Genomic DNA, 21,396 nt, shown 5'->3' on the forward strand with positions numbered 1-21,396 from the left:
GGGGAATTGACAATCGAAGTTCCCATATCGACAAAAATCGAAAAGGAAGAGCCTCATCAGAAACAACAAGGCTAACTCGAGGCAGCTGGACAAATCAGACAACAATGTTAACCGAATTGCCCTTAAGAAGAACCTCTCCACATCAATTGACCAGTCCGATGGATTCCTCAAATAAAAAAAAAATTGACTTATTGTCAATTATGTCATCAGTGAACATTGCATTGGCACCATTCATGAAGCTTTACAAAACTATTGCTGACTCCTTGAAAGACCATACAAGCATCCAAGCGATGATTCACAGCAAAGTTATCTTCTTAGAAGCATATGTCATGGCTTTGGAAGCCAGAAAAGCAAGCACAGTTATAACAAACGACGAGGGTTCGTCTTCCCGACAAAAAGAGCAGTATGGAGAAAAAGAACAAAGACCGGTGAGCAAAACCATGGGGACTCAAACTATAGTTACAATAGACCTCACAACAAAAAACTTACCAACAGAGGGTGCAAATAAAGAGGCGAATTTAAAACAAACTGGGAACCAATCAACAAAGAGACCACCACCTAGACAACCCTCAATTGGAAACCAAACCGCAGAAGGTATTTTTCAACTTTTCACACGACCAGTAAAACACAAGGAAACACCACTAATGAAAGTCAAAGAACCAGAGTCGAGGCAAACAAAAAATCCTGAAGCATTAGAAAAAAGAACCTTCAGCAAATCACCATCAATAATTGAAGCATCAGAAAAAAGAACCTTCAGCCTATCACCATCAATAATTGATCGTATTGAAAACGAAGAATTGATGAACCTGAGCAAACACCTGGCAGAAAACTCGCCTACGAGTCTAAAGGCACATAGCCCCAGCGAAGCTTCAACTTCACAATCACACAAAGAAAAGGAAAACACAGAATTTGCAGGAAGATACGAAGAAGTGACTGGAGAAAAAGCAGCAAAAAATTCTAGGGATAACGCGAAGAATACAAAGAACAAAGGCGTCAGTTCAACTGAAACAGACAGACAAAGCTAAAAAGGATGATGAAAGAAACAAAAAAAGAAAACGAAAGGACGAAATCGAGACCTAGAGACAATCAGACCCCAAGAAATCGGAAAAAAGAACAAAGACATAACTCCTTCAAACAGAAAGATGGTGAACGCGGTAAATCAAGAAGGAGATCAGAAGGTAGATGGGACGACCAAAAACACAAAAGAAAGCTGTACAGAAATATATCACCAGGCAGACCTCGTTCTCAATCCAGGAATGCCCACAATAAAACCAACGCTGATAAGCGACTCAGCCCATCACAAGATAAAGGAGAAACGATCTTTCGGTATAGATCCAGAACACAGAAATATAACTTAAAACCGAGAAAAGTGGACAAAGCTAAATGGCGCATAAAGCTGACGCAAGTGAAAGAAAACAGAGATGAAATAACCTTGAACCGAAATTCGGTGTTAAAACTTTTTAAACACATTCAAAGGCTAAATCAAATAAAATCAGAAGATCTGCTTGTGGTAGAGCCAAGCCATGTAAACGCAAAAGCAAAAACGGTACTCTACGTAACATCAACAACGTTGAAAAACCTGATTCTCGACTGTAGTGAAGATCTGGACGAAATGGGCTATGAAGTCAAAGTGCAATCAACCACAAGCGAAGAAGACAATAAAAGGGAGGCTGAAAACAAAGGGTGCAATACGCCCAGCAGAAAGCAAGTAGGCAGACACCTAAAAAGTGCCATAGGAACAACCGGCCGTAAGAAATCGCCTGAAAAAAACAAGGAAAGAGCAAGAGCCCTGGAACCAGAAGAGAAACTGAGGGAAAACCGACAAGCCTACAAAGAAAACAAAAACTATGAAAGTTCCACATAAACCAAAGATACAAAAAACCTTAAAGCCAGGGCAATCCCAGAAACAGCGGCCAAACTTTCAACAGAAAAGGCCTCACAAAAAAGATGTGAACCCATGAAAGGCATATGGTCCTGGCTGTCTAAAACTCTGAGGGAAAAAAAGCAAATATAGCAACTCGCGAGAGATGAGCACATTTTTCAAGACCGACATCGCTCGACCCCCCCCCAAAAGTGCGAACTAAAAATGTGCTCATGGAACACGAGAGGACACATCCACCTACTGTCTCCAAATGACATGGATCTGGGGTCATATGACTTATTATGCCTCCAAGAGACCTGGCTGACTGACAGGGCTGGACTGGGAACTAAAAGAGGCCCTGGAAATAATTACTGGGGACCAAAAGAGGCCCTGGAAATAAAGTTCAAAGTGGCCCTGTATGACACTTTTTCAGCAAGCCAAATGCTTTTCCTATGAGAAAATTTGGAAATACCACAGAAAAGAGGCCTAGGGTGCAGAGGCCCACCGGGAAATCTCCAGAGTTCCCTATGGGCCAGTCCACCCCTGCTGACTGAACCCCCTGCAATAAGGGGGTTCGAAGTCATCCTTGCACCAGCCAAACAAGGACGTCGAGGAAGACCTTCGTCGGGTTTATTGATTGCATCTAAAAAAGACTCAGGGATCAAATTAGAAGAAACATTGATCACCAACCAAATGATTCTGATGGTCAAGGCGGCATGGACCCGTTGGAATACCGACAAAAATGCCTACGAGAAAGTCACCTTAATCGTAGCAAACACCTACTGGAACCCCGCACGCATAGAGCCTACCGCCTACATAGAAAAAATGGAGGACGCGATAGATGAGGCACTATCTGAACATCTGGTAAAATACTTCCTCATTTGCGGAGACCTGAATGTTACGTGCATGAGCTCGGACGAAAGAGAGGCGGACCTTGGTCACAACTCAACAGGCAAACAACGTGGTAATCTATGGGTCAAATTGATGAATTCAAGAAACCTTCACAATTTGCACAAAGCATTCCCAGACTTAAATCGTCCGCCATCATGGGAAAGAAATGAATCGACAGGTATCATAGACTACATCTTCGTTACCGAACCATTACTGGCAATAACGAAAGACTTTGAAATCACACGAGTAACAGTAAGTGACCACAACCCCCTGTCAACAACTTGTTTGTCAACAAGGCCCCGGAATGATTACGCTGAGCACCAAGTCATAGTCAACACGAAGGGAAACCGTCTACATCTTACAACAGATGCCATTGTGAAAATAGAAAAAGGATTCACCTCAATGTCAAATCATTTGGGCAAAAATAAAACAGACTATACGCCACTTCTGACGAAGTTCAAGAAGACCCGTAAAATAAAAACAAACAGTGGAAATCCCCCAAGACACGTGTACGACCTAACACTGGTGGAGAAACGCCGGGCATTGCGTAAAATTCAACGCAAAGCAAAATCTTCAGGATCTCCAGGGGCTGTGAGAGCAGCAGAAGCGGAAACCAAACTCTACAAAGCATGGGTAAAAGGCCACAGACTGTCCCTCTATCAACAAGATGCCGAAAATATCCTAAAAGCGATAAGTGGCAAAAACATAAGAATTTTGGAAAATCTTGAGAGCGGTTAATGAAACCCAAGAAAACACAATCATAACCGAGATTGGAGAAACTACGTGGACAAAACATTACACTACTATGTACCTGGCACCAAGTACCAACTTAAAATTACAGGGCGAAATGTCTTCAGAGCCATGGATAAACATAGATGACCCACAGGAAATCCGATTAAAAATCAGAGGCTTAAAAAACTCTCATGCCCCAGGACCCGATGGGATTACGAACACTGATTTAAAAACAAATCAAAATGAGTGGGCAAGTCTGCTAAGTAAAATCTTTGGCAGATGCTGCAACTTGAAAATGATACCACCCTCATGGAAACAAGCAACAATGGTACCAATATTCAAGAAAGGAGACAAAAAGGACCCGATAAATTACAGACCCATTGCGCTCCTGGATGTTATAGGTAAAGTGTTTGGCTCAATGCTTCTTGACCGCTTTAAGCTCTGGGCGGAGGAATCACCTTGCAACGACCCACTCCAAACTGGATTGAAAAAAAATCTGGGCACGACAGCTATCATTCTAATGCTAAACATGCTGAAAAACAGAGTACTGGAAGGGGGAACGAGAATTTTCGTGGCGTTCATCGATCTGACCCAAGCATTCGATCGGATTGACAGGGCCCGCCTATGGTCCAAACTTGAAGCCTGGGACTGTCCACCTTCTATACTAAATCCGATTAAGGCACTGTACACCGACACTTCAATACGCATTCGACTTGACCAAAACGGTCTCTTATCACCCATTCCAACAGCGCGGGGAGTGAAGCAGGGGTGCCCGTTGGCCCCGGCCTTATTTCTGGCATTCATTGGCGACATCCAAAACGAGGATCCAGAAATTCGAGCATTTCCTCCAAAAATCTGCAAAATGCCGATAACATGATTGCTCTATGCAGACGACTTGGTCCTAATGGATCACACACTAATAGGTCTGCAGCGCCAATTGACAAAGCTCCAAGGGTATATGCAAGAAAACAAACTGGAAATAAATGCAAAGAAAACAAAATTCCTAGTACTAGAAAAAGCGACCAGGAAAACAGAAAAACTAAAACTGGAAGGATCACTGATCGAGCGAGTGTTCGATTTCAAATACCTAGGAGTAACCCTGGACTCCTCTTCGCAAGACAAAGCCATGCAATTGGCCCTGATGACTAAAGTCAATAAATTGGCAGCTCAAGCCAGGGCCATAGATAAAAAGTTCGGGAGATTCTCGCTGATCCCTGTTCTAGAACACTACAAGAAAAAGGTGATGCCGACATTAACATATGGGGGGGACGCAATGTTGAACCTACCACCATCCATCTGGACAAAAATTGAGGCAAAGTTTTGGCGAAAAGTACTTAGACTCCCAAACTCGACCCCAATAGCCTCAATTCGACGAGAGCTCAGTTTACCATCTCTCAGAAGTTCAGTCTCACAATCGTCTCTAAGGCTGTTCAGGAAATGCCGGATGGCCGAGCCACCGTCAATATACTTTCTCATCAACCTCGAAATAGAAAGGAACACAAGCAAATCCCTTAATAAATGGAAAGAAGAAAACATCAGCTTGTTAGAACAGGTCAAGGCAGATGAAGAACAACTAATAAAGTACCCAAAGAGAACCTTCACCAAAATCAAAGAACTCGACTGGATAAACACCTTGGAGACAGCAGGAAAAAATAAACTAACCTTACACCTGCCTCCAAACACGAAAAAACTCAATGAACTCCAGGAGTATATAAAGAAGTTCCCATCCAGGAAAGGGAGAGACCTGCTGATGAGGGCCCGTTTAAATGTACTGCAGACAAACGAGATTTTGTCAATTAGAGGCCAGTCGGAAAACAATTGCTGCCGATTTTGTGAGATACAAGAAAAGGAAACAATCCGCCATTTGCTCCTAAAATGTGCCTCAAACCAACATATAAGAAGCCGATATTTAAAATCAACCTTCAGACTTCATCATAGAGGACGAAGAAATATGTTGGTCTCGTCTGATTGGAGGCGACAAAACACCATGGCAAATAGCTACTTATAAAATCTTGGAAGCCATAAACTGGCCGACAAAGGCACATTTTTAGAGAGCTGTTCTCTTTTTCTTTTTCCTCTTCACGACCGCAGACAAAAGATAGAAACCTCAATTTTTGTAAAAATCTTTTGATTAAACACAAATTAAAAAAAAATAAAAAATTATTTCATTCGTTAGTAGCCCTATATTTTTATTTAATTCTAACACGCAGTTCTCTCAACTTGTATGATCATTCCTGCAACCTTGAACCTGTTGCTTTTTTCTTGTGAGGTTCAAGACTTGCTCAGTAATGATAATGTCCTCTATTTCTAGTCTTAGTGTCTGAGCTTCTAAATTACATCTTGTGCACATCCGTTATCCTTTGACGTCTGTTGCAGTCAACTTCAACCTTAAATAATGGTAAAGTGTAATATCAGTATTGAAAGCATCATGTGGTTTGAAAGCATGTTTACATCTACTAATTTTCCTATAGTTGTTCCTAACGCGCATCCATCAAGGAAAGGTTTATTGCCTTATCACCACACCAGTATGCCAATAGATTTGTGTACAAAGGAAAGGATTGAGGTCTCGCAGCTTTCTCCAGAATGTCCTTCCCTCTCTAGTGTGCCCCCCCCATTCTCATGACCGCCCTCCTCTGTATCTCATATTCTCCTTCCACACCATTAATAGGCTGCCAAAACATATACTGTTTGGTTTCTGGCCAGCATTTGCATCCATCTCAAAGATGTTTCTTTATTTTGGTTGGTCTATTTCCTTACATGGCAATATATAATTTGGCATGTCTCATACCATTAAGAAGAAAAAAAGTAAATCTGCTATAAGAGCAGGTTTGGTCTCGCCTTCTCCTTTCATTTTAAATAAACTTGGTTGTACCTCCATTTGTTCTCTTAAGACAGCTCTTGTCACTTTTTATCCAACAACCTTGATGGACATGCAGGGAAAAATGTCTTGAGCCCCAGTTTTGAACTTGTTTCAACCAGCCAGCAATTCCTCTATTCAGAACAAATCAATCTAATTGCTTGTCCAAAAAGTTGTAACCCACTCAGAAGACACATCACATTTGTGATCCATTTGCAGTATCGGAGGCGATTAAACATTAGGATTCCACCCATTCAATCAGTTCTTCCTCCTTGGGGGGGTCATCAGTCGGGGACAGCAGATGCACACCTTCCCCTATAAGCACACAGACTATTGGGGTTTGCCTCTGGACTGCACTACTCACCAAGGGGGACATTCAAAGAATTACAAAACTATCCAACAATGTGGGAGTGCCTCTACTGGGAACAAACAAAAGCAGAGCAGCTTGTTCTATGCCTGTAATCCACTTGACAGGACCTGGTTTGTGTCTCTGTATCATCAAAGAGAATAGCCATTTGCATATCTTCTGATCTCACCTATACGGGCAGTCTGGCCCAAAACATCAGGCACATCTCCTCTGCACAAGAGTACTAAATGCAACAGTCCTTGGATTAGTTTTGTATAAATCGGGCGTATAGCCCTCTACCTCTCCTTCCACACCGAAAACTCTCACCTTCAAGACTCTCAGCTTATTTTGATCTCTTGAGGTTAGTTTCCAGTACTTGCTTCTCACCAGACTCCCTCGTGGTATGCAGGTGTGCTTTGTTTGCAGCCAAATCGCTGCCTCATTCTGTTATGTATTGATGTAATGATCTCTTGCTTTGGGTTTTAGTGCTGTTTTATTAAGCTTATATATATTGCTATCCGTTCTAGAGTTTGGCTTCTCTACTTTTTCAATTTTCTACCAGAGCAAATTCTCTAGAAGCCTGTAGAGGAATATTGACCTTCTTTCATCTGTATTATGATAATTCCATCTCTGGACTTTTTTTTTTTTTTTTTGCACCTAAGGTTAGTCATCCTAGTTGGTTTCTGGCTCATTGCATTCTGAACAGTCCATGTGACTGATCTTCATTGCGTTTGGGAGCGGGTTGTCAATTACCAAAGCTGCTGCCCCGTTCAGCCCCCATCTCCACCTATCGCACCATTACCCACCTCTCGATCTCAAAAAAGGAATTCTTTAAGACATATTGTGAATGAAAGTAGCTTTACTACTAATTTGGTGTGATTACAAGGAATCTAACTTATACATTGTTAGGAAGGAGAGGAAAGTTAAGAATACTTTTACATATTTTTTATATAGATGAAACTTCTTGGGAAATTTCATTGAGGAGCACTGAGAAAGTTAGTAAATCATTTAATTGCATGCTTCTGGAATGCCTCAAATAAAGACCTACTGAACTACAGTGCAGTATGTGGCTTTTTCCATGTGTGGCAGGAAATCGTGCGCAAGAGGAGAGTCGTACTGTAATCTTTGACCATGTCAAAAATTGTTACTGTGCCTCAAGTGCATGTTAGTGACTTGTTTTCCTCCATTCTTCTTTTGCTAGGGCAAAGTGCCTGGTTTGGCTGGAGACATTCCTCAGATGCAGAAGTTGATTTATTTAACCGCAGCCCGTGTGTATTCTTTTTTTCCAGACCCTAAAACGTACACCATTGAGGATGCCGTGGAGACCATTGGCTTTGGGAGGTTTCATATTCTTCTCTTCTTGATCATGGGCAGCACTGGGGTAGGTATCGCTTTCTTCAAATGAGACGATGACCCATAATGGGCCAGCATGGAAGAGGGGCTCTTCTGTGTGTGGCTCATTATGTGTCTTGTTGTGCAGCTCAAAAGGGACAATAGGATGTTCTGCGGTACTTTGGCCTGTTGGCACTTAGAGGAAGATATCCTCTTTCACAGAGGAAGGTATTTCAAAAACCGCCTTCAGCATGTTCTCCATATGTGGACCCATCGAAGATCTCTCGGGGAGGCCCCTGGTGGAATTGGGCATCTACACCATCTTGTTTTCATTTCCTCCAAGTTCCCATTGTGCTTTCCGTTGTGATAAAACATTGCAACGGACACAAACACCTTGGTAAATGTCTTGAACATTGAACGGCATTTCATGACTCATTCTTCACTTGCCATGCTACTTTTTCTCCAACTTTCCCTGAGCCGCTTGTGTTGGTCCGTTAAAAAAAAGGACTTCAAGCACCTTGCGCTCCTACTGGGTATGCTCCAATGTAATGTAAATGTCTGTTTAGTTACCATCTTTTCAGATTACAACAGATGCATAGCACAAATTACATAATCTATATACAGTAAATGCAAGCACCCTTTGCCCTTGTTTGCAGTATACTATGGCAATTATTAGTCACTTTCTCAAACCTACCCCACCTTGTCTACTCGTCATAATCCATTAGTACGCAGAGAAAGCCAAGGATCCGGTGTCCTTGAGTAATGGACTTTTCAATAATGCCATGAATAATGAACAGCCAAGAAATCCCTTCTTTGCCCCCATTGAATAGATGAGTGTTAACTCGCTGCGGCCTTTCTCTCCCTCACTAAAGGTGGTGGAAGCAATGGAGATCATGCTGCTGGCAGTTGTTTCGCCCTTGATCCGGTGTCAGTGGCGTCTGGAGGACTGGCAAGTGGCCTTGGTCACGATGGTGAGTGCTGCCAACATTTGATCTGCCTAGTTACCAATGGTTGAAGGGCTGAGAACATGAGTTGGTGCATGGAATTGTAGAAGGTACACTGCTACTGTTTAAGTCAGTCTACAAATGTTTTTGCCCATGCCGACAGCTTCTGTTGGCAATGGGAGAACAATAGATAAGAATGAGACTGCCCTCCCATTTGGTTTTTGAGATGAGCTATTCGTGCCTTTGCGTTAATCAACTATTCCTCACCGTAGATGGGGCTTATACATGGTCGCCGATTTGAAAGATCACAAAATAAACATGTAGGTCTTGTCGTGTGTAAACTTGCTTTTTTGCCTCGGATGCACAGGCAGGCTGTTCATGGCAAATGTGCAAAAGGCACTGTGAGGTTTTTACTGTGTTGAAGGCTCTGAAAATGGGCTTGTGGTATGTGTAGGGTAGTGAGCAAACGGAAGCAAAGATTGAAAAGAGGGGATGGTGGAGGGACCCTTCCTATAGGTAGGGGGATGTAGGAGTTTGGCCGACGTAATATAGTATTTTTATTACTATAATAAATCCTAGCTCACGGGCGCTGTACAGTGTGGGTAGCCAGCATTTGGGCTGCCATCTTTAACAGTAGCGCAGTACTGTGAGGTCTGCGCATCGGTATGTGCGTCCATTGGAATTAGTCCTTGCTCAGGTGTTGTTGAAAGAGCCATGTTTTGAGAGATTTGAGAAATTGGAGAATTGTGGGGGCATCCGAGCCGACACCAGGATAGAGTTCCAGAGGGTGGGTGCATGACAAGAGAAGGATTTTATACATGGAAGGCGGTTTTGGTGGATTCTGCGTAAAGTATAAATGGCAAAACCAGGCGAGCTCAGCAGGAAGGCATATACACCAGAGAAGGTGGTGTAAACTGGAAAAAAGAAACCAGTTCGATGATGGCGTACTTGTTTTAATTTCAATTTTAGTCTTTTTACTACCTGTTTCATTACGTGTTTCTCTTTTTATAATCAAGACACATTTTCTTTTCTGTGATTTCCCTGTTTTTGATTCGAAATTACCACTTGGAAGTGAGACAGTTCCAAGTGTTATAAATAAAAACATGATGCACGTTTATTTCAACAAGGGGAGTGATTTACGAAGGGAAGGTAGCACTTAGTAAAAGGTTAAAATGCAGCGATTCACAAAATAGTGCAAATTGCCCCAGGATTTATGATTCGACAGCCAAGTTACTCATTAGGATTCAAGTTGCGCTTCTCTTTCCGCTTCCGAATCTGGTGCATTTCCCTCGTGTGCAATTTATGGATTGTTATGGGAGTAGACGTGTGCACCATTTCATTTTACCACTTAGCAGGCTTCCACAAAAAGTCCAATACCATGCATAGTCATCGTTGCAACGGGGATGGACATTCTTCCGGCACGTTTAGATTTCACGCCTCTGCTGTCCTGTGGAGCAGAACATGTACAGAAGGGTCATCATTGTGCCCTCTAGGGCACAAACATGTCTCTCACAAGCCACTTGCAACATACAATGATTCTTGCAACGCTCAAAATATCATGCTACTTGCACGTTGGGTGCAGATGAATAAATATGCATAAATACGTCTGATTTTATAGGTGACTTTACAACCTCTAATAATGCAGTATTTATGGTACGCGGCACTTCCAAAATACTGCATGATGAAATCACGATTGTGTATAGCGCCTGCTTTTTCATCCATCCCAATTCTACGTACTGCTTTCCTTTGTGAATCTTCCCCCTTACCTCTGGGTGGGGTAGTGTGGCTTGGCACACTTTCAGCATTACAGACAATACTAAATTCTTTCAAATATGTGTTACCAGTGAGAAATTGGCACAGGTGTTACTGTTTGCCTGCATATTTGTATTTATTGAAGGAGCAATGGGCTTTGACCAGAAACACTTGGATACAGGAGTCTGGGCAGGTCATGCGTAGGTGCCATATTAGATAAATGTTGCGGAAGAATTTGACCAGCAGGAGTGGCAACCGATAGTACATGGACCGGTGATAAAACATGATCTACTGCAAACAGTGATCGGACGGGCACGTCACGTGATGTTGTGGACAGCGGAGTGTGAAGCTAGGGCTTTGCGGGGGAGACATGTGGTATCCCATTCACCATTTGAGGTGAATGGGGAAATGAAATAATGGATGTCATTTTAGATTCTGGGAGGGTAGGGAGCCCCACTTGTGAGGATGGCGAAGGAGCGAAAGTGGAAAGCTGCATAGGGTGGGTTGGGGAACAGAGAGAATGAAGAGGGTACAGGAGGAGAGGTTGCATGGAGGAGATGGGTAGGGTGAGTACAAACTTACTTGTGCAGTGATTTTTATAATGATTTTAAAAATGGGAACAAGCCTAGTTACACGTAGAAAGCCAGATGCTGTGGAAGTGGGGAAGATTGTACAGGGTGCAGGGTGGCAAAGTTGAGTATTTTACCCTGCGGGAAAAAGTAGGGTGGGAGGTTCAAGAGAAGACTGGCACTTTAATCCGGAGTCTCAATATGAAGTCAGACTCAGTATTTTGATGGTGGTGTAGTTGGGCAGATTGTTATGCTATTAAGGTGGTTGATCCGAGCTGAGCTGGTGAGGCATTGGAAGCAAGTAGGTAGATTACTCTGACCTTAAAAGCTATCGGCATCTGAAACCAAACTGGCATCCTGTGGGGATCATGGAGAGTTGAAGAGTGGTGCATGCAGAGAGGTCAGACGTTTGAGTTGGGCTGTGGGGGGAAGCAAGATGGGAGAACCCCAAAGGAGAGGGATGAGTGGCGGAGAAGGTGTAGAATGAAGGGCACATTTGAGCCTTGCTTGACACTGGCACGGAGGAAGCTTGCCCTTGTTTCAGGAGATGGAAAAGGAGTTGCACCTTGTCCATTATGCCTTGATCAGGAGAAGAGTGGGGTGGCCGACTGCGTCAAAGGTGAGAATAGTGTCAAGCGGATTAGAATACCGGAAAGGTTACAGTAGCAAGGAGAAGTCCTAAGCGAGACCAAGGAATCCGCACTGGAGAGGTTCATGGAGAGCATATGTATCAATGTTCATGGATTAGTCAGGAATGATACAGGATAGTAGGTGGCCTGGTCAATGGAGACAGTCCAGAGCTTCTGAAGGATAGTTTGTATGTTAGCTACCTTGAAGTAGGAACGGTTAGAGGATAGAGTGGTTGCAAAAGGAGGATAGATGGGGTTGGTTAGCTCTTTGAGAGGCTTTCTCGCACATCAGTGAATCTGGGCAAAGGATGGGTCTGATCCCATAATGGGTGCTGGTTGAGTGGGAGAAGTTGAGACGAGCAAGTGAGATAGGTGGAGGCAACAGAAAGAAGCGCAAGGGAGATGGTGAGATTCTCAAATCTTAAGCTTAGATGATATGTATAGTGTAAAGTTATTAGCAAAGCAGGAGGAGATATCGCAAAGGTGTGGGCGAGCTAGCATGCACTGTAATGTGGAGAATAGTTTGTGCGGTGAGGGCAGATAAAAGTGACTGACTAGTACAGTAGGAGGATTTGACCATGCTGAAGGAGAAAAGGGTGACTTTATGGGTGAAGGAAGGGGGCAGGCATGGCACCCACGCTATAAGCATAGGTGGGGACTGCATTTCTGACTTGAGGTGGACCTTGGGGAGGTTAGAGGCAAGGGTACAAGGAGTGCATTTGTGGGGTAGGTTAATGGTGGTCAAACTGGGAGCAACGGGCAAGGTTGAAATTTGAGAATGACGGTTCAGTGGCAAAGGCATGGTGAGTCGCAAGAGAAGAGGACCTAGCCAACAGTAAGTGGGGTGGGGGGTGGTAAAGTAATCTGTCTTGGGTTTCCATCTAGAGATGGGAGAGAAGTGCAGTAGTGAGTGGTCAGAGGGAGAGGGGATTGATGGTGAGATTCACTTAGGAAAGTGAAGACCAGGCCAAGGGAGTGCCTGAGTGGGTGAATTTCGAAGAGGGGGTGTAGAGGAGTGAATAGAATTCCAGTTGGAAGTTAGTTCAGATTTTTCACCAGTTGAAAGCCCCTGTAAGTACTATGTGGGATGTCCAGGAGGAGTGCCAGATGAGGTGTTGAGGGGCCAGGGCTTAGACCAGGATGCTATTGAGAGGGGCCGGTGGGAAGAGTTGGGTAGCATTGAATTCAAAGGATAGCAGTAGGAAGTCGGGGGACAGAGGATTGAGAATTACTGATAATCAGTCCTACCCCACAGCCTATTTTGGATGGCACGAGAAGTACACAAATGTGACTGTCTGCAAAGCTGCTGGAGTCAAGTCATGGTGCTCCATGGCCAGAAGAGGTGGTCTGGGGGGAGTTATGTGGGGGGAAAGAGAAATCCCCAATTTGTCTGCAAAAAAATCTTGCCCACTGATCAAAGTCTGAATTTGAAAGTGGTAGAAGAGGGTATGAACAAGGATAGAATGCTATGTAGCAGCCACATATAATGGCTTTGTACATGTAGGACTTATAAAGTGCAAGCCTAGCTTGGAAACCATGGAAAACTACACTTGGGGGCACACTTAGAGGGTTACAAGTGGGGCACTGGATGGCAGAGAAATGGATGAGTAATAGGAGTAATGCATCGGGGGAGGGGGAGATGGAGGGAGCTCCAGAGAAATAGGATTCAGTGGAGCAATTAGCAATTGTCCAGATGTGCTTTGGAGAGTAGGATTCACTACACTTTCTGAAGTGTAGGATGGAGGGAACCAGTCTTTTTGTGCACTGGTGACCTGTTCCAGTGACTGGGTGTACTCCAGGAAAAGGCTTTTTTCAGTTCTGTTTCTAAACGAGGCAGTGGTCTTTCGGTTGTGACTGCTTTGTTGGTGATGCAGGCTGTCATTAACTGGATAGGTGCTTGAAGGGGGAGTCGGTGCACTTCCATGAGGATGGGAGTAATGTGGTGGAATGTATTAGTCCTTTTGGGGGAATGCCGCAAACGGATGGTGCCTTTCAGAGGGGCCAAGGTGGCCTATGGGACTCCTGCAAGTATGGCATTGCCATTGTCCAAGGGGAAGTGAGCAGGGCATTGATAACTTTTCTGAAACTCTGTGCAGGGCTGTTGAATGCTGGACTTTGTGGAGTTTTGCAAAAAGTTTGCTTCTTCAGCCTTTGTGGCGGTGTACGTTTTGAATGAGAGTTCCCAGCCAATGATAAAACTGAGACATTGTCAACTTGGAAAGTTGTGCCAATCCCGTGAGCTTCATGCTAGTCGCCAGTTCTGGTCTTGTGGATTTCTTAGCAGATTGAGTTGGGCTTTTACAGTTGAGCTTCAGATGGGCGCTTGACATCTAGGCTTGGATGAGGGCAAGGTGCTTGTCAATGGGTGTTGTCGGTTTAATGGATCTTTAGGTAAATCTAAAGGTTTGGCGTATCTGACTATTGGTGTATTTTAGCAAAGAATTGCCCCAGAAGTTGCAGGTAGTGTTTTAAGATATTGGGGATAGGATGGAGACTTGTAGAAATCGGCGGGTTATGATATTTTATTTGTATCGCGCTCGTACACAAGTGTTTCAGAGCGCGAGGGTTACTGTTTGCACTGGTATCTGTTGGGGCCCATCTGGACAAGTTGGCCTCCGTTGGAGTGGTAGGACTATACTCTACTCCACTACAGGACAGTTCCATCGAAGTCCATTCATGTGCTTGGAATATTGTAGGGTGTCATTGTCCGCAGTATCTAAGGTGGCAGAGGTTGAGTGGGCTGAATACACCAGATTCCCCTTTGTTGTGGATATGTAGAGCATCATTGATAACTTGGATGGTGGTGTTCTCTTTGCTCCATGGTGTATGGAAACTGGGTTGGTATTTCTGCAGGAAAGTGTTCTGAGTGATCCTTTTGTGCAACTGGATGGTGACCATTTTCTAAGTCGCTTTGCTGCAGAAGGGGGCGATAGTTTCCCAGGTCACCGTGCCAAGTGTGTGGTTTCATCAGCAGGGGAAGGATCTATCCCATTTTTCATAACATCTGGCTTGCGAGTAGAGGGAAGAGTTGATGACATTGGGAAGTGGTTTGAGCACTTAATCTTTGATCTTTGCAATGATGGAGGGGGGGGTCGTCTTTATAAGTGGTTGGTTTGAAGACTGCAAGAGTGTTGGGTCTTCTGCAATAATTGCCCCGAATTTGGTCCATCTTGCTATTTTGCAGGGGGTTTGGATGGTACTTTTGCGGAGTATTTGACGCTGTCAATGTGCTTTATCACCTGGTGTATCATGTCTGAAGAAGTTGATGTCATTGAATTGGTCAGTGGACTTTGGTTTTACAGGTCCTGGCATGGGGTTGAGGCAGTGCTTCACATCCTGAAAGATTTATTTGTTCTTGGTGCTTCTGTGATGTTTGGGTAGTCGTTTACTTTGGTTATGGTGATAATGGAGGGTTCTCGGGATCTCTTCCTTTTGGGATTTTCTCCAGAACTTTTCTTTACTGCACCTGCCCCACTTGTTGAGTTCTTTTTGTGTACCATGGTGTGAAAGGCTAATATTTGCTTAGTCAAAGTTACAGTGGTGCATGGGTTTTGGTTGTCTCAGAGAATCATTCCCCAGCTCAGCACCCTCAACCACACCTGAACTAAGGAGTGTGAGGTGGAGGACAGGGTAATGAGGTTTCCATCCACTGTGTCCATGATAGAGGTTTATAAAGGTGTAGTGGTCTGTCTGGGTTGGGTTGGCCCCAGTGGGGGATGGGTGTGTAGCCTGTTCTGTGCACAGGTAAGGCCGGGGAGACCTATAATTGCTGGAGAGGTGGTAAATACCAGCTCAAGGTGTTTCTCTGGTTCTCTTGTCGACTTGACTCTATGGCAGGCTGAGGTCAGACAAAGACGTGTGTGTGTGTGTGTGTGTGTGTGTGTGTGTGTGTGTGGTGTTGGTGTCCCGCCCCCCCCCCAATACCTTGTTCATTTGGGGCTTAAGGTAGATAAGGCCAATATACACTTTGATGGTCCTTGTATTTGATGATGTTGCCTGTGGCAATGAAGGCACCGAGATGTGTGGAGGTGCCGGTGAGCCATGTTGCCTCCTGTTTGTGAGCAAAGAAGCCAGCAATATCTGCTGGCTGTAGTGTTGCAAAGTGGGCATTTCGGAGAATGAGCTTGCATGTATGTTTTGGAGTACAGTGTGGGTGGAGAGAAGTGGGATGTGGATGAGGTCCTGTGGGTTGGAGGTGTATACAAGGAATGGGCATCTGAATGTTTGAGTGTTGGGGGTACGGGTAAGAAGGTGTGGGTGGGTGTGGGTGAGAGAGATACACAAGCACTGGCTTACCTAGGATGCATGGAGCAGAGGGGGAGGGGGGGTGGGGTGTCCAGGACCTAACGAGATAAAACCGGAATTTCCCTTTTAACCTGCCCTTTATTTGGTACACTCTGGTAAAAGGTGCCTTTTGGATCTAAGAGGTAAGAAGTGGGCTGGGCAGACGAAATTAGCACTAAATGAACAGTGATTTAGCAGGGGGCTAGGGCAGAGGTCATGTGACCTAGATACAATTGCACCAGCTGACCAACTACAAAGTGAAAGGTATGAGGCAGCTTAAGAGGGGAATGAAGTGGTGGGGCAGACAACATTCTCTCCAAAAGAATAGGTGGGCAGGCGGTCACGTGACCTGGAGGTATTTGCACCAGCTGACCAATAGCAAAATCCTTGCCATTGAAAGGGTTTAATATTTTCTTACTGCTAGCTTTGCATAGTCCAATTTACAACCATCACACAGAAATGCCTGTTCCTAAAGGGGCCATCTTGGTCCATTGAACAGTACCTGAAAGGTTCTCGAACGCCATAACCAGCCCGATGAGTCGCACCTCCGCGTCTTTGGTTGAAATGCCCAATTGGATTGTCTAATTGAGGCGACCAAGAGCAGTTTTCACCTTTTGCGTGTAAATGAAAGGTGTCGATGGGTTTCCAAAAGTTGATCCTGTAACCAGTACAGCAAAGTGTACAGCATGTTGTATTCACTCGCCACACTTGCTTCTCCACTCTTGTTGACTGCTTAATCTCTTTTCTCTCCTCCTTTCCCTTCTCCCTTTTCCTATCTCCTCCCCTTACTTTCTTCTATGCACTTACTCTATCAGAATTGTCCCTGGACCTAATATGATAGCAACCTTGTGTGTTTCCTCCACCCTCCCATTACTGTTTTTTCCTCCCCATCACCCCTCCAGCACTATCTGAAATGTTGTCAGGCCTAGTATAATAGTCGCTTGTTTTGTTCCTCCCCTCCCATTCTGCACCCCTCTCCCTCACCTTTTGTTTTTCTCCAGCTCTACCAGAAATGTCGTCAGGCCTAGTACGGTAGTCGCCTATCGGTTTCCATTTCCTTCCCACTCTCCCCCTCCCTTCCTTATCTATGTCTTAGCTCTTGCACTATCTGAAATGTCGTCAGGCCAAGTATGATAGTTAATTTCACATCCTTACTGTTCATAGCCTGTAAGAATGTGGTTGTATTTTTCCCTTGTTCCCTCCCTTGCCTTGAAGCGCTTTGAAACACATTGTGTATAGGCGCTATATAAATAAACGATCATATCATGTGACCCCTCTAAATTGCCCTCTGCGTGCATCAAACCCACCTCAATAGGCAGAACCGTCCATGCTGGTTTTACTATGTAACCTATCAATTTGAGCTCAACTGCCCATATCATGTATGTTAAATTTCACCACTGATTTTTCTTTTTAAAAATATAATTCGAGCATGTAGTAATTTACAAAAATGTTTGTAGATGGCCAGCTGTTTTATTCTTGAAACCTGATAGTTGTGGGGCTCATTAAAAGTTCAGCTGTGCAGTACATTTTGGTTGGTAAATCAGTTACTGCCACTATTTTTTTGCAGCATCAAATGAACCACCAACTTTACTACAAAGAGATCCAGTTGAAGTGGAGAATTTACCTCCCAAAATAGGTGGATTTACTGCAGTAGAATTACCACTCATGGTAAATCTTCAAAAAACGCCCATGGGGCCTCATTACGAGTTTGGAGGCAGCCATGCTCCTATTAGCTGCATGGCTGGCTCCGTTCCGGGATCCATTACCGGGTTCCTGCAATGGGGACTTATCGGGTTACTCCGACATAGGAGGACCCGGTAATTCCTCCTTGCAGGAACCCATCCCCGTTCCCATTTGAGCCCCCATAGGGCTCAATGGGAATGGGGAGGGAGGTAATAATGGGCACATTACAACTGGCCTGTTATTACCTCTCTCTTCCCCTCGCGGGACCCGGAAAGGTGTCCAGGTGTTACCAGGCGTCCTTACAGGGTCCCGCAAAGGGAACCTTGTAATCGGCGCTCCCGTAATGAAGGGTGTCGGTCCCGTACCGTCACCCTTCATTACGGGAGCGCCACCCTTGTAACGGGGCCCATGGAGTCCTACGGATCCCAAAAATGGGGATTAACACCACTTTATCATGGTATACAGTCTTTATAACGACAATCTTATGTAGAAAGCACATCTAACGAAAAACATAACGAAAATGTATGTGGGGGTTGGGTAAAGGGTTAATTCTTGTGGGGAAACGGTTGGGGTGAGTTTTTAGGGGTTATAAACAGGGTTGTGGGGGGCAACACCCAAAAAAGAGAGAAAATTGTTATGTTTGGTCATTTTAAAATCTTTGTTATATGTGCATTCGTTATAAAGACATGTAACCCTTTACCACCACTTAATCTGGTGGTAAATCAGCTGGGCCGAGTGGCGGCAACGGTAATAGTTTTGCAACGGGTAGGATCTGCACAAGATTAATATTAGTTGGTGTTGGATCGGTTTAGAAAAAGATTCCCAAAGGATGCGTCTTTGCAATTAAAAATCCTAGCGTTTCCTCCAAAAAAGGGGATCTTTTCTATAATTTTATTTTCATGATGGAGCCTGGCCACGGCTAAGTGGAGGGAGATGCTGCAGATGCTAAAGATGTTGTGATGCAAAATAGGCAGCGCGCAGTCCCAAACAATAACGATTACTCTTCAAGTCATGCCTTGTGTCGCAGTAATTGGGTAACTTTTTTTCAATGAGCCTTCTAGAAAGATGGAGGGGTCAGGGGTGTTGCTAGGTCTGGAAAATCAGGGGCTAAGCTAATGTCGGAACTGGCGGGATTTGGGGCTAGCTATAGCCTTTTGGTTGTAGCCCCTGAGCTTCTATTCGGGGCTAAGACCCAGGGCTACAGCCCTCTCCAGCAACACCTCTGGGAGGGGTCATTAACGTGGGAAATCACCCGCCATAAAGTTATGGCCCGAGGCGTAGCTGAGGGCCATAAATTGGGGAAGGGTCATTATCCCAAGCGTTAGTGACCCCTCCCATGGTGCAGAAGGCTATCATCACATAGTGATGGTAGCAATGCATGTTTTGGTGGTGTAGTTAAAACTGTTACAATTATACAAATGGTGATCCATTCTTGTATGAAATGTATATCACATTAGTGAAATCATAACCATATTTTTCCTCCTGTACTTAGGAACAATGCTATTTGATGCCACTTTGTTTTGTCTAGGGGTGAAAGGTCGTGTTTCATCACTTCCCAGGGTGTCACTTTGGGGTGGGGTCAATGTCATCAGAGGTCAAGGGTTTCGAGGGGTGGGCCACTTTTTTGAGCCGAGGGCTGGGCCACTTTTTTTGGGCTGTTGGGCCTATTTCTTGTCACAGTACGACCCTGGAGTGCACCCCAAACCTTCTGATTCGCTGAGAGGAGGTCTGTAATGATCCATACACTGTTGTCTTTCCTAGGGAAGATCAAAGTGATGTTGGACACATTGGGGGGGGGGCGGGCGGGGGCATACCCCCTCTCCCAAGATGTAGATACCCAGAAGATCTGTGCTGTCGCCACAAGGATACCCAACAAAACAGCTCAACTAAGGGTACAAGTTGAGACTTCAAGATGAAACTGAAATCTATTCAATGATTAAGTGTTCTACCTATTAATGTTTATATAAATGAGCTCCGTGCACAGACTCCCCCTCATCCACATGTTTTTTTGATAGTATCAAGCAGTTATAGGGCGCACAATCACCCTGAAAAGGTACCCAGGCGCTGGATGGAACAGGCAGCAAACGGGTTACCTAACAGAGCAACATTCCAGTGTGAATACAAGGTTTTTCCATTGGTTCCTAAATTCCAGGTGGTTATTCAAGATGCAAATCAAGGGGCAGTGTATTCCAGAGCGAAATGAGAAAATGGGCGACCCTTTTGGATGAACTTTGGTAAACTTGAAAGGGGCTGTAAATGTGTTTGAAATGCACTTCTAATTGGAAGAAGTGCTCCTGTATATGAGTATGTATTGGGTGACCCGGCAAGTGGACTTAGGGAATAAGATTGATGGGCACCTAGTAATGAAGATCGTGTGTAACTTGAGGCAGTGCACCGACTATGGCGGACAAAGCCAATAGCCGTGATCTGGGCAGATTGGCAACTGGGTCATTCAGCTCGTTGAAACCTCTGGGAAGGGAAGGGGTTGAAGTCCACGCCCGTAGGTGGGGGCCAGTGTCCGTGAGAAAAGGGCAGGCTCGGACTGGCTCATGGGGCAATAGGCCGATGGCTGAACAAAAAAATGCTAAATGCTTGTGTGGGCCAGTTTTGTTGGGGTCAATGTAGCGCACTTTTTTGGCCAATGTGGGGCAGTTTGAGTTACTTCACCATGTGGCTTATAGTTTTGACCAGTGTTGCTGAATAAATATTCTTTAAAATGTACAATTTGCATCACATTTGATCAAAAACCGACCCCTTGGGTAATATTCAAACAGCGTCACAAAAGGAGTGAATTCCCATTTGCAACTGTGAGCCACTTTTTTTGTTGGTGCCCGAGACAATTTTTATGCCCCAGTCCAACCCTGGAAAAGGACATTAAGTAACAGTAAGATTCTTGATAGTGATTAAATGTACTGTTTACTTTGAGTTCAGCTTTCTTGAGTTTTACCCACAGCAACGCAGCTTTTGGGAATCCTAAACTCCGCCTCTAAAAGCACCCAGGGATTTGTCCTAGGTCACCTATCCTACACCCAATTTGGGGAAATCACCTCGCCCTTCAACTTTCACTACCACTTCTTTGCTGATGACGATTTTCTTTTTACTGCTTTCCGCGCAGACTTCTATGGGAAACCCTTTCTTTTTGCTATTGTCTGCTTCCCTGACACAACATTCTGGAGGTAAGTCGGCCGTTCATTTTTACCTACCATGTTTTGCTCACTTTTTGGGGGGGAAACTGATCAGTCCATAAGGCTATCAGTACTGGGAGGCTACGTCTCCCTTAGTGTATTTTTTTTATAGATGCACATATAGCCCTGAAGTGTGGTTGCGTCATAACTATTTTCTTTTGTATCTTTGGTTGCAATTAGTGTATCCAGGATGGACTAGTGGCAGTAGATGTTTTTGAACCATGTTTGACTTTTGACTTGTGTATTTTTGCATTTTTCTGCATAATGCCATATGCTTTAAAATGGCAGTGCCACAGGATTTTCACCCGTCCCTTGGCCATTTTGTACGTTG

General features: G+C 44.4%; 1 protein-coding gene across 5 annotated transcripts in view; it reads left to right on the forward strand.

Moving 5' to 3' along the window:
* Positions 1–21,396, forward strand: part of SVOPL (SVOP like) — a 366,808-nt gene that overhangs the window by 83,190 nt on the left and 262,222 nt on the right. For 4 of the 5 annotated variants that reach the window (XM_069628739.1, XM_069628741.1, XM_069628742.1 and 1 more), the window contains 2 exons: positions 7,977–8,068; positions 8,892–8,990. The exons of the other annotated variant lie outside the window; for it this stretch is intronic. In XM_069628739.1, coding sequence (XP_069484840.1) covers positions 7,977–8,068; positions 8,892–8,990 — 191 coding nt within the window. The remainder of the gene's footprint in view (positions 1–7,976; positions 8,069–8,891; positions 8,991–21,396) is intronic. 5 annotated transcript variants of the gene reach the window in all.

Source organism: Ambystoma mexicanum, chromosome 12 (genome assembly GCF_040938575.1).
Source record: "Ambystoma mexicanum isolate Mex_15411 chromosome 12, UKY_AmexF1_1, whole genome shotgun sequence".
Taxonomy (NCBI): Eukaryota; Metazoa; Chordata; class Amphibia; order Caudata; family Ambystomatidae; genus Ambystoma; species Ambystoma mexicanum.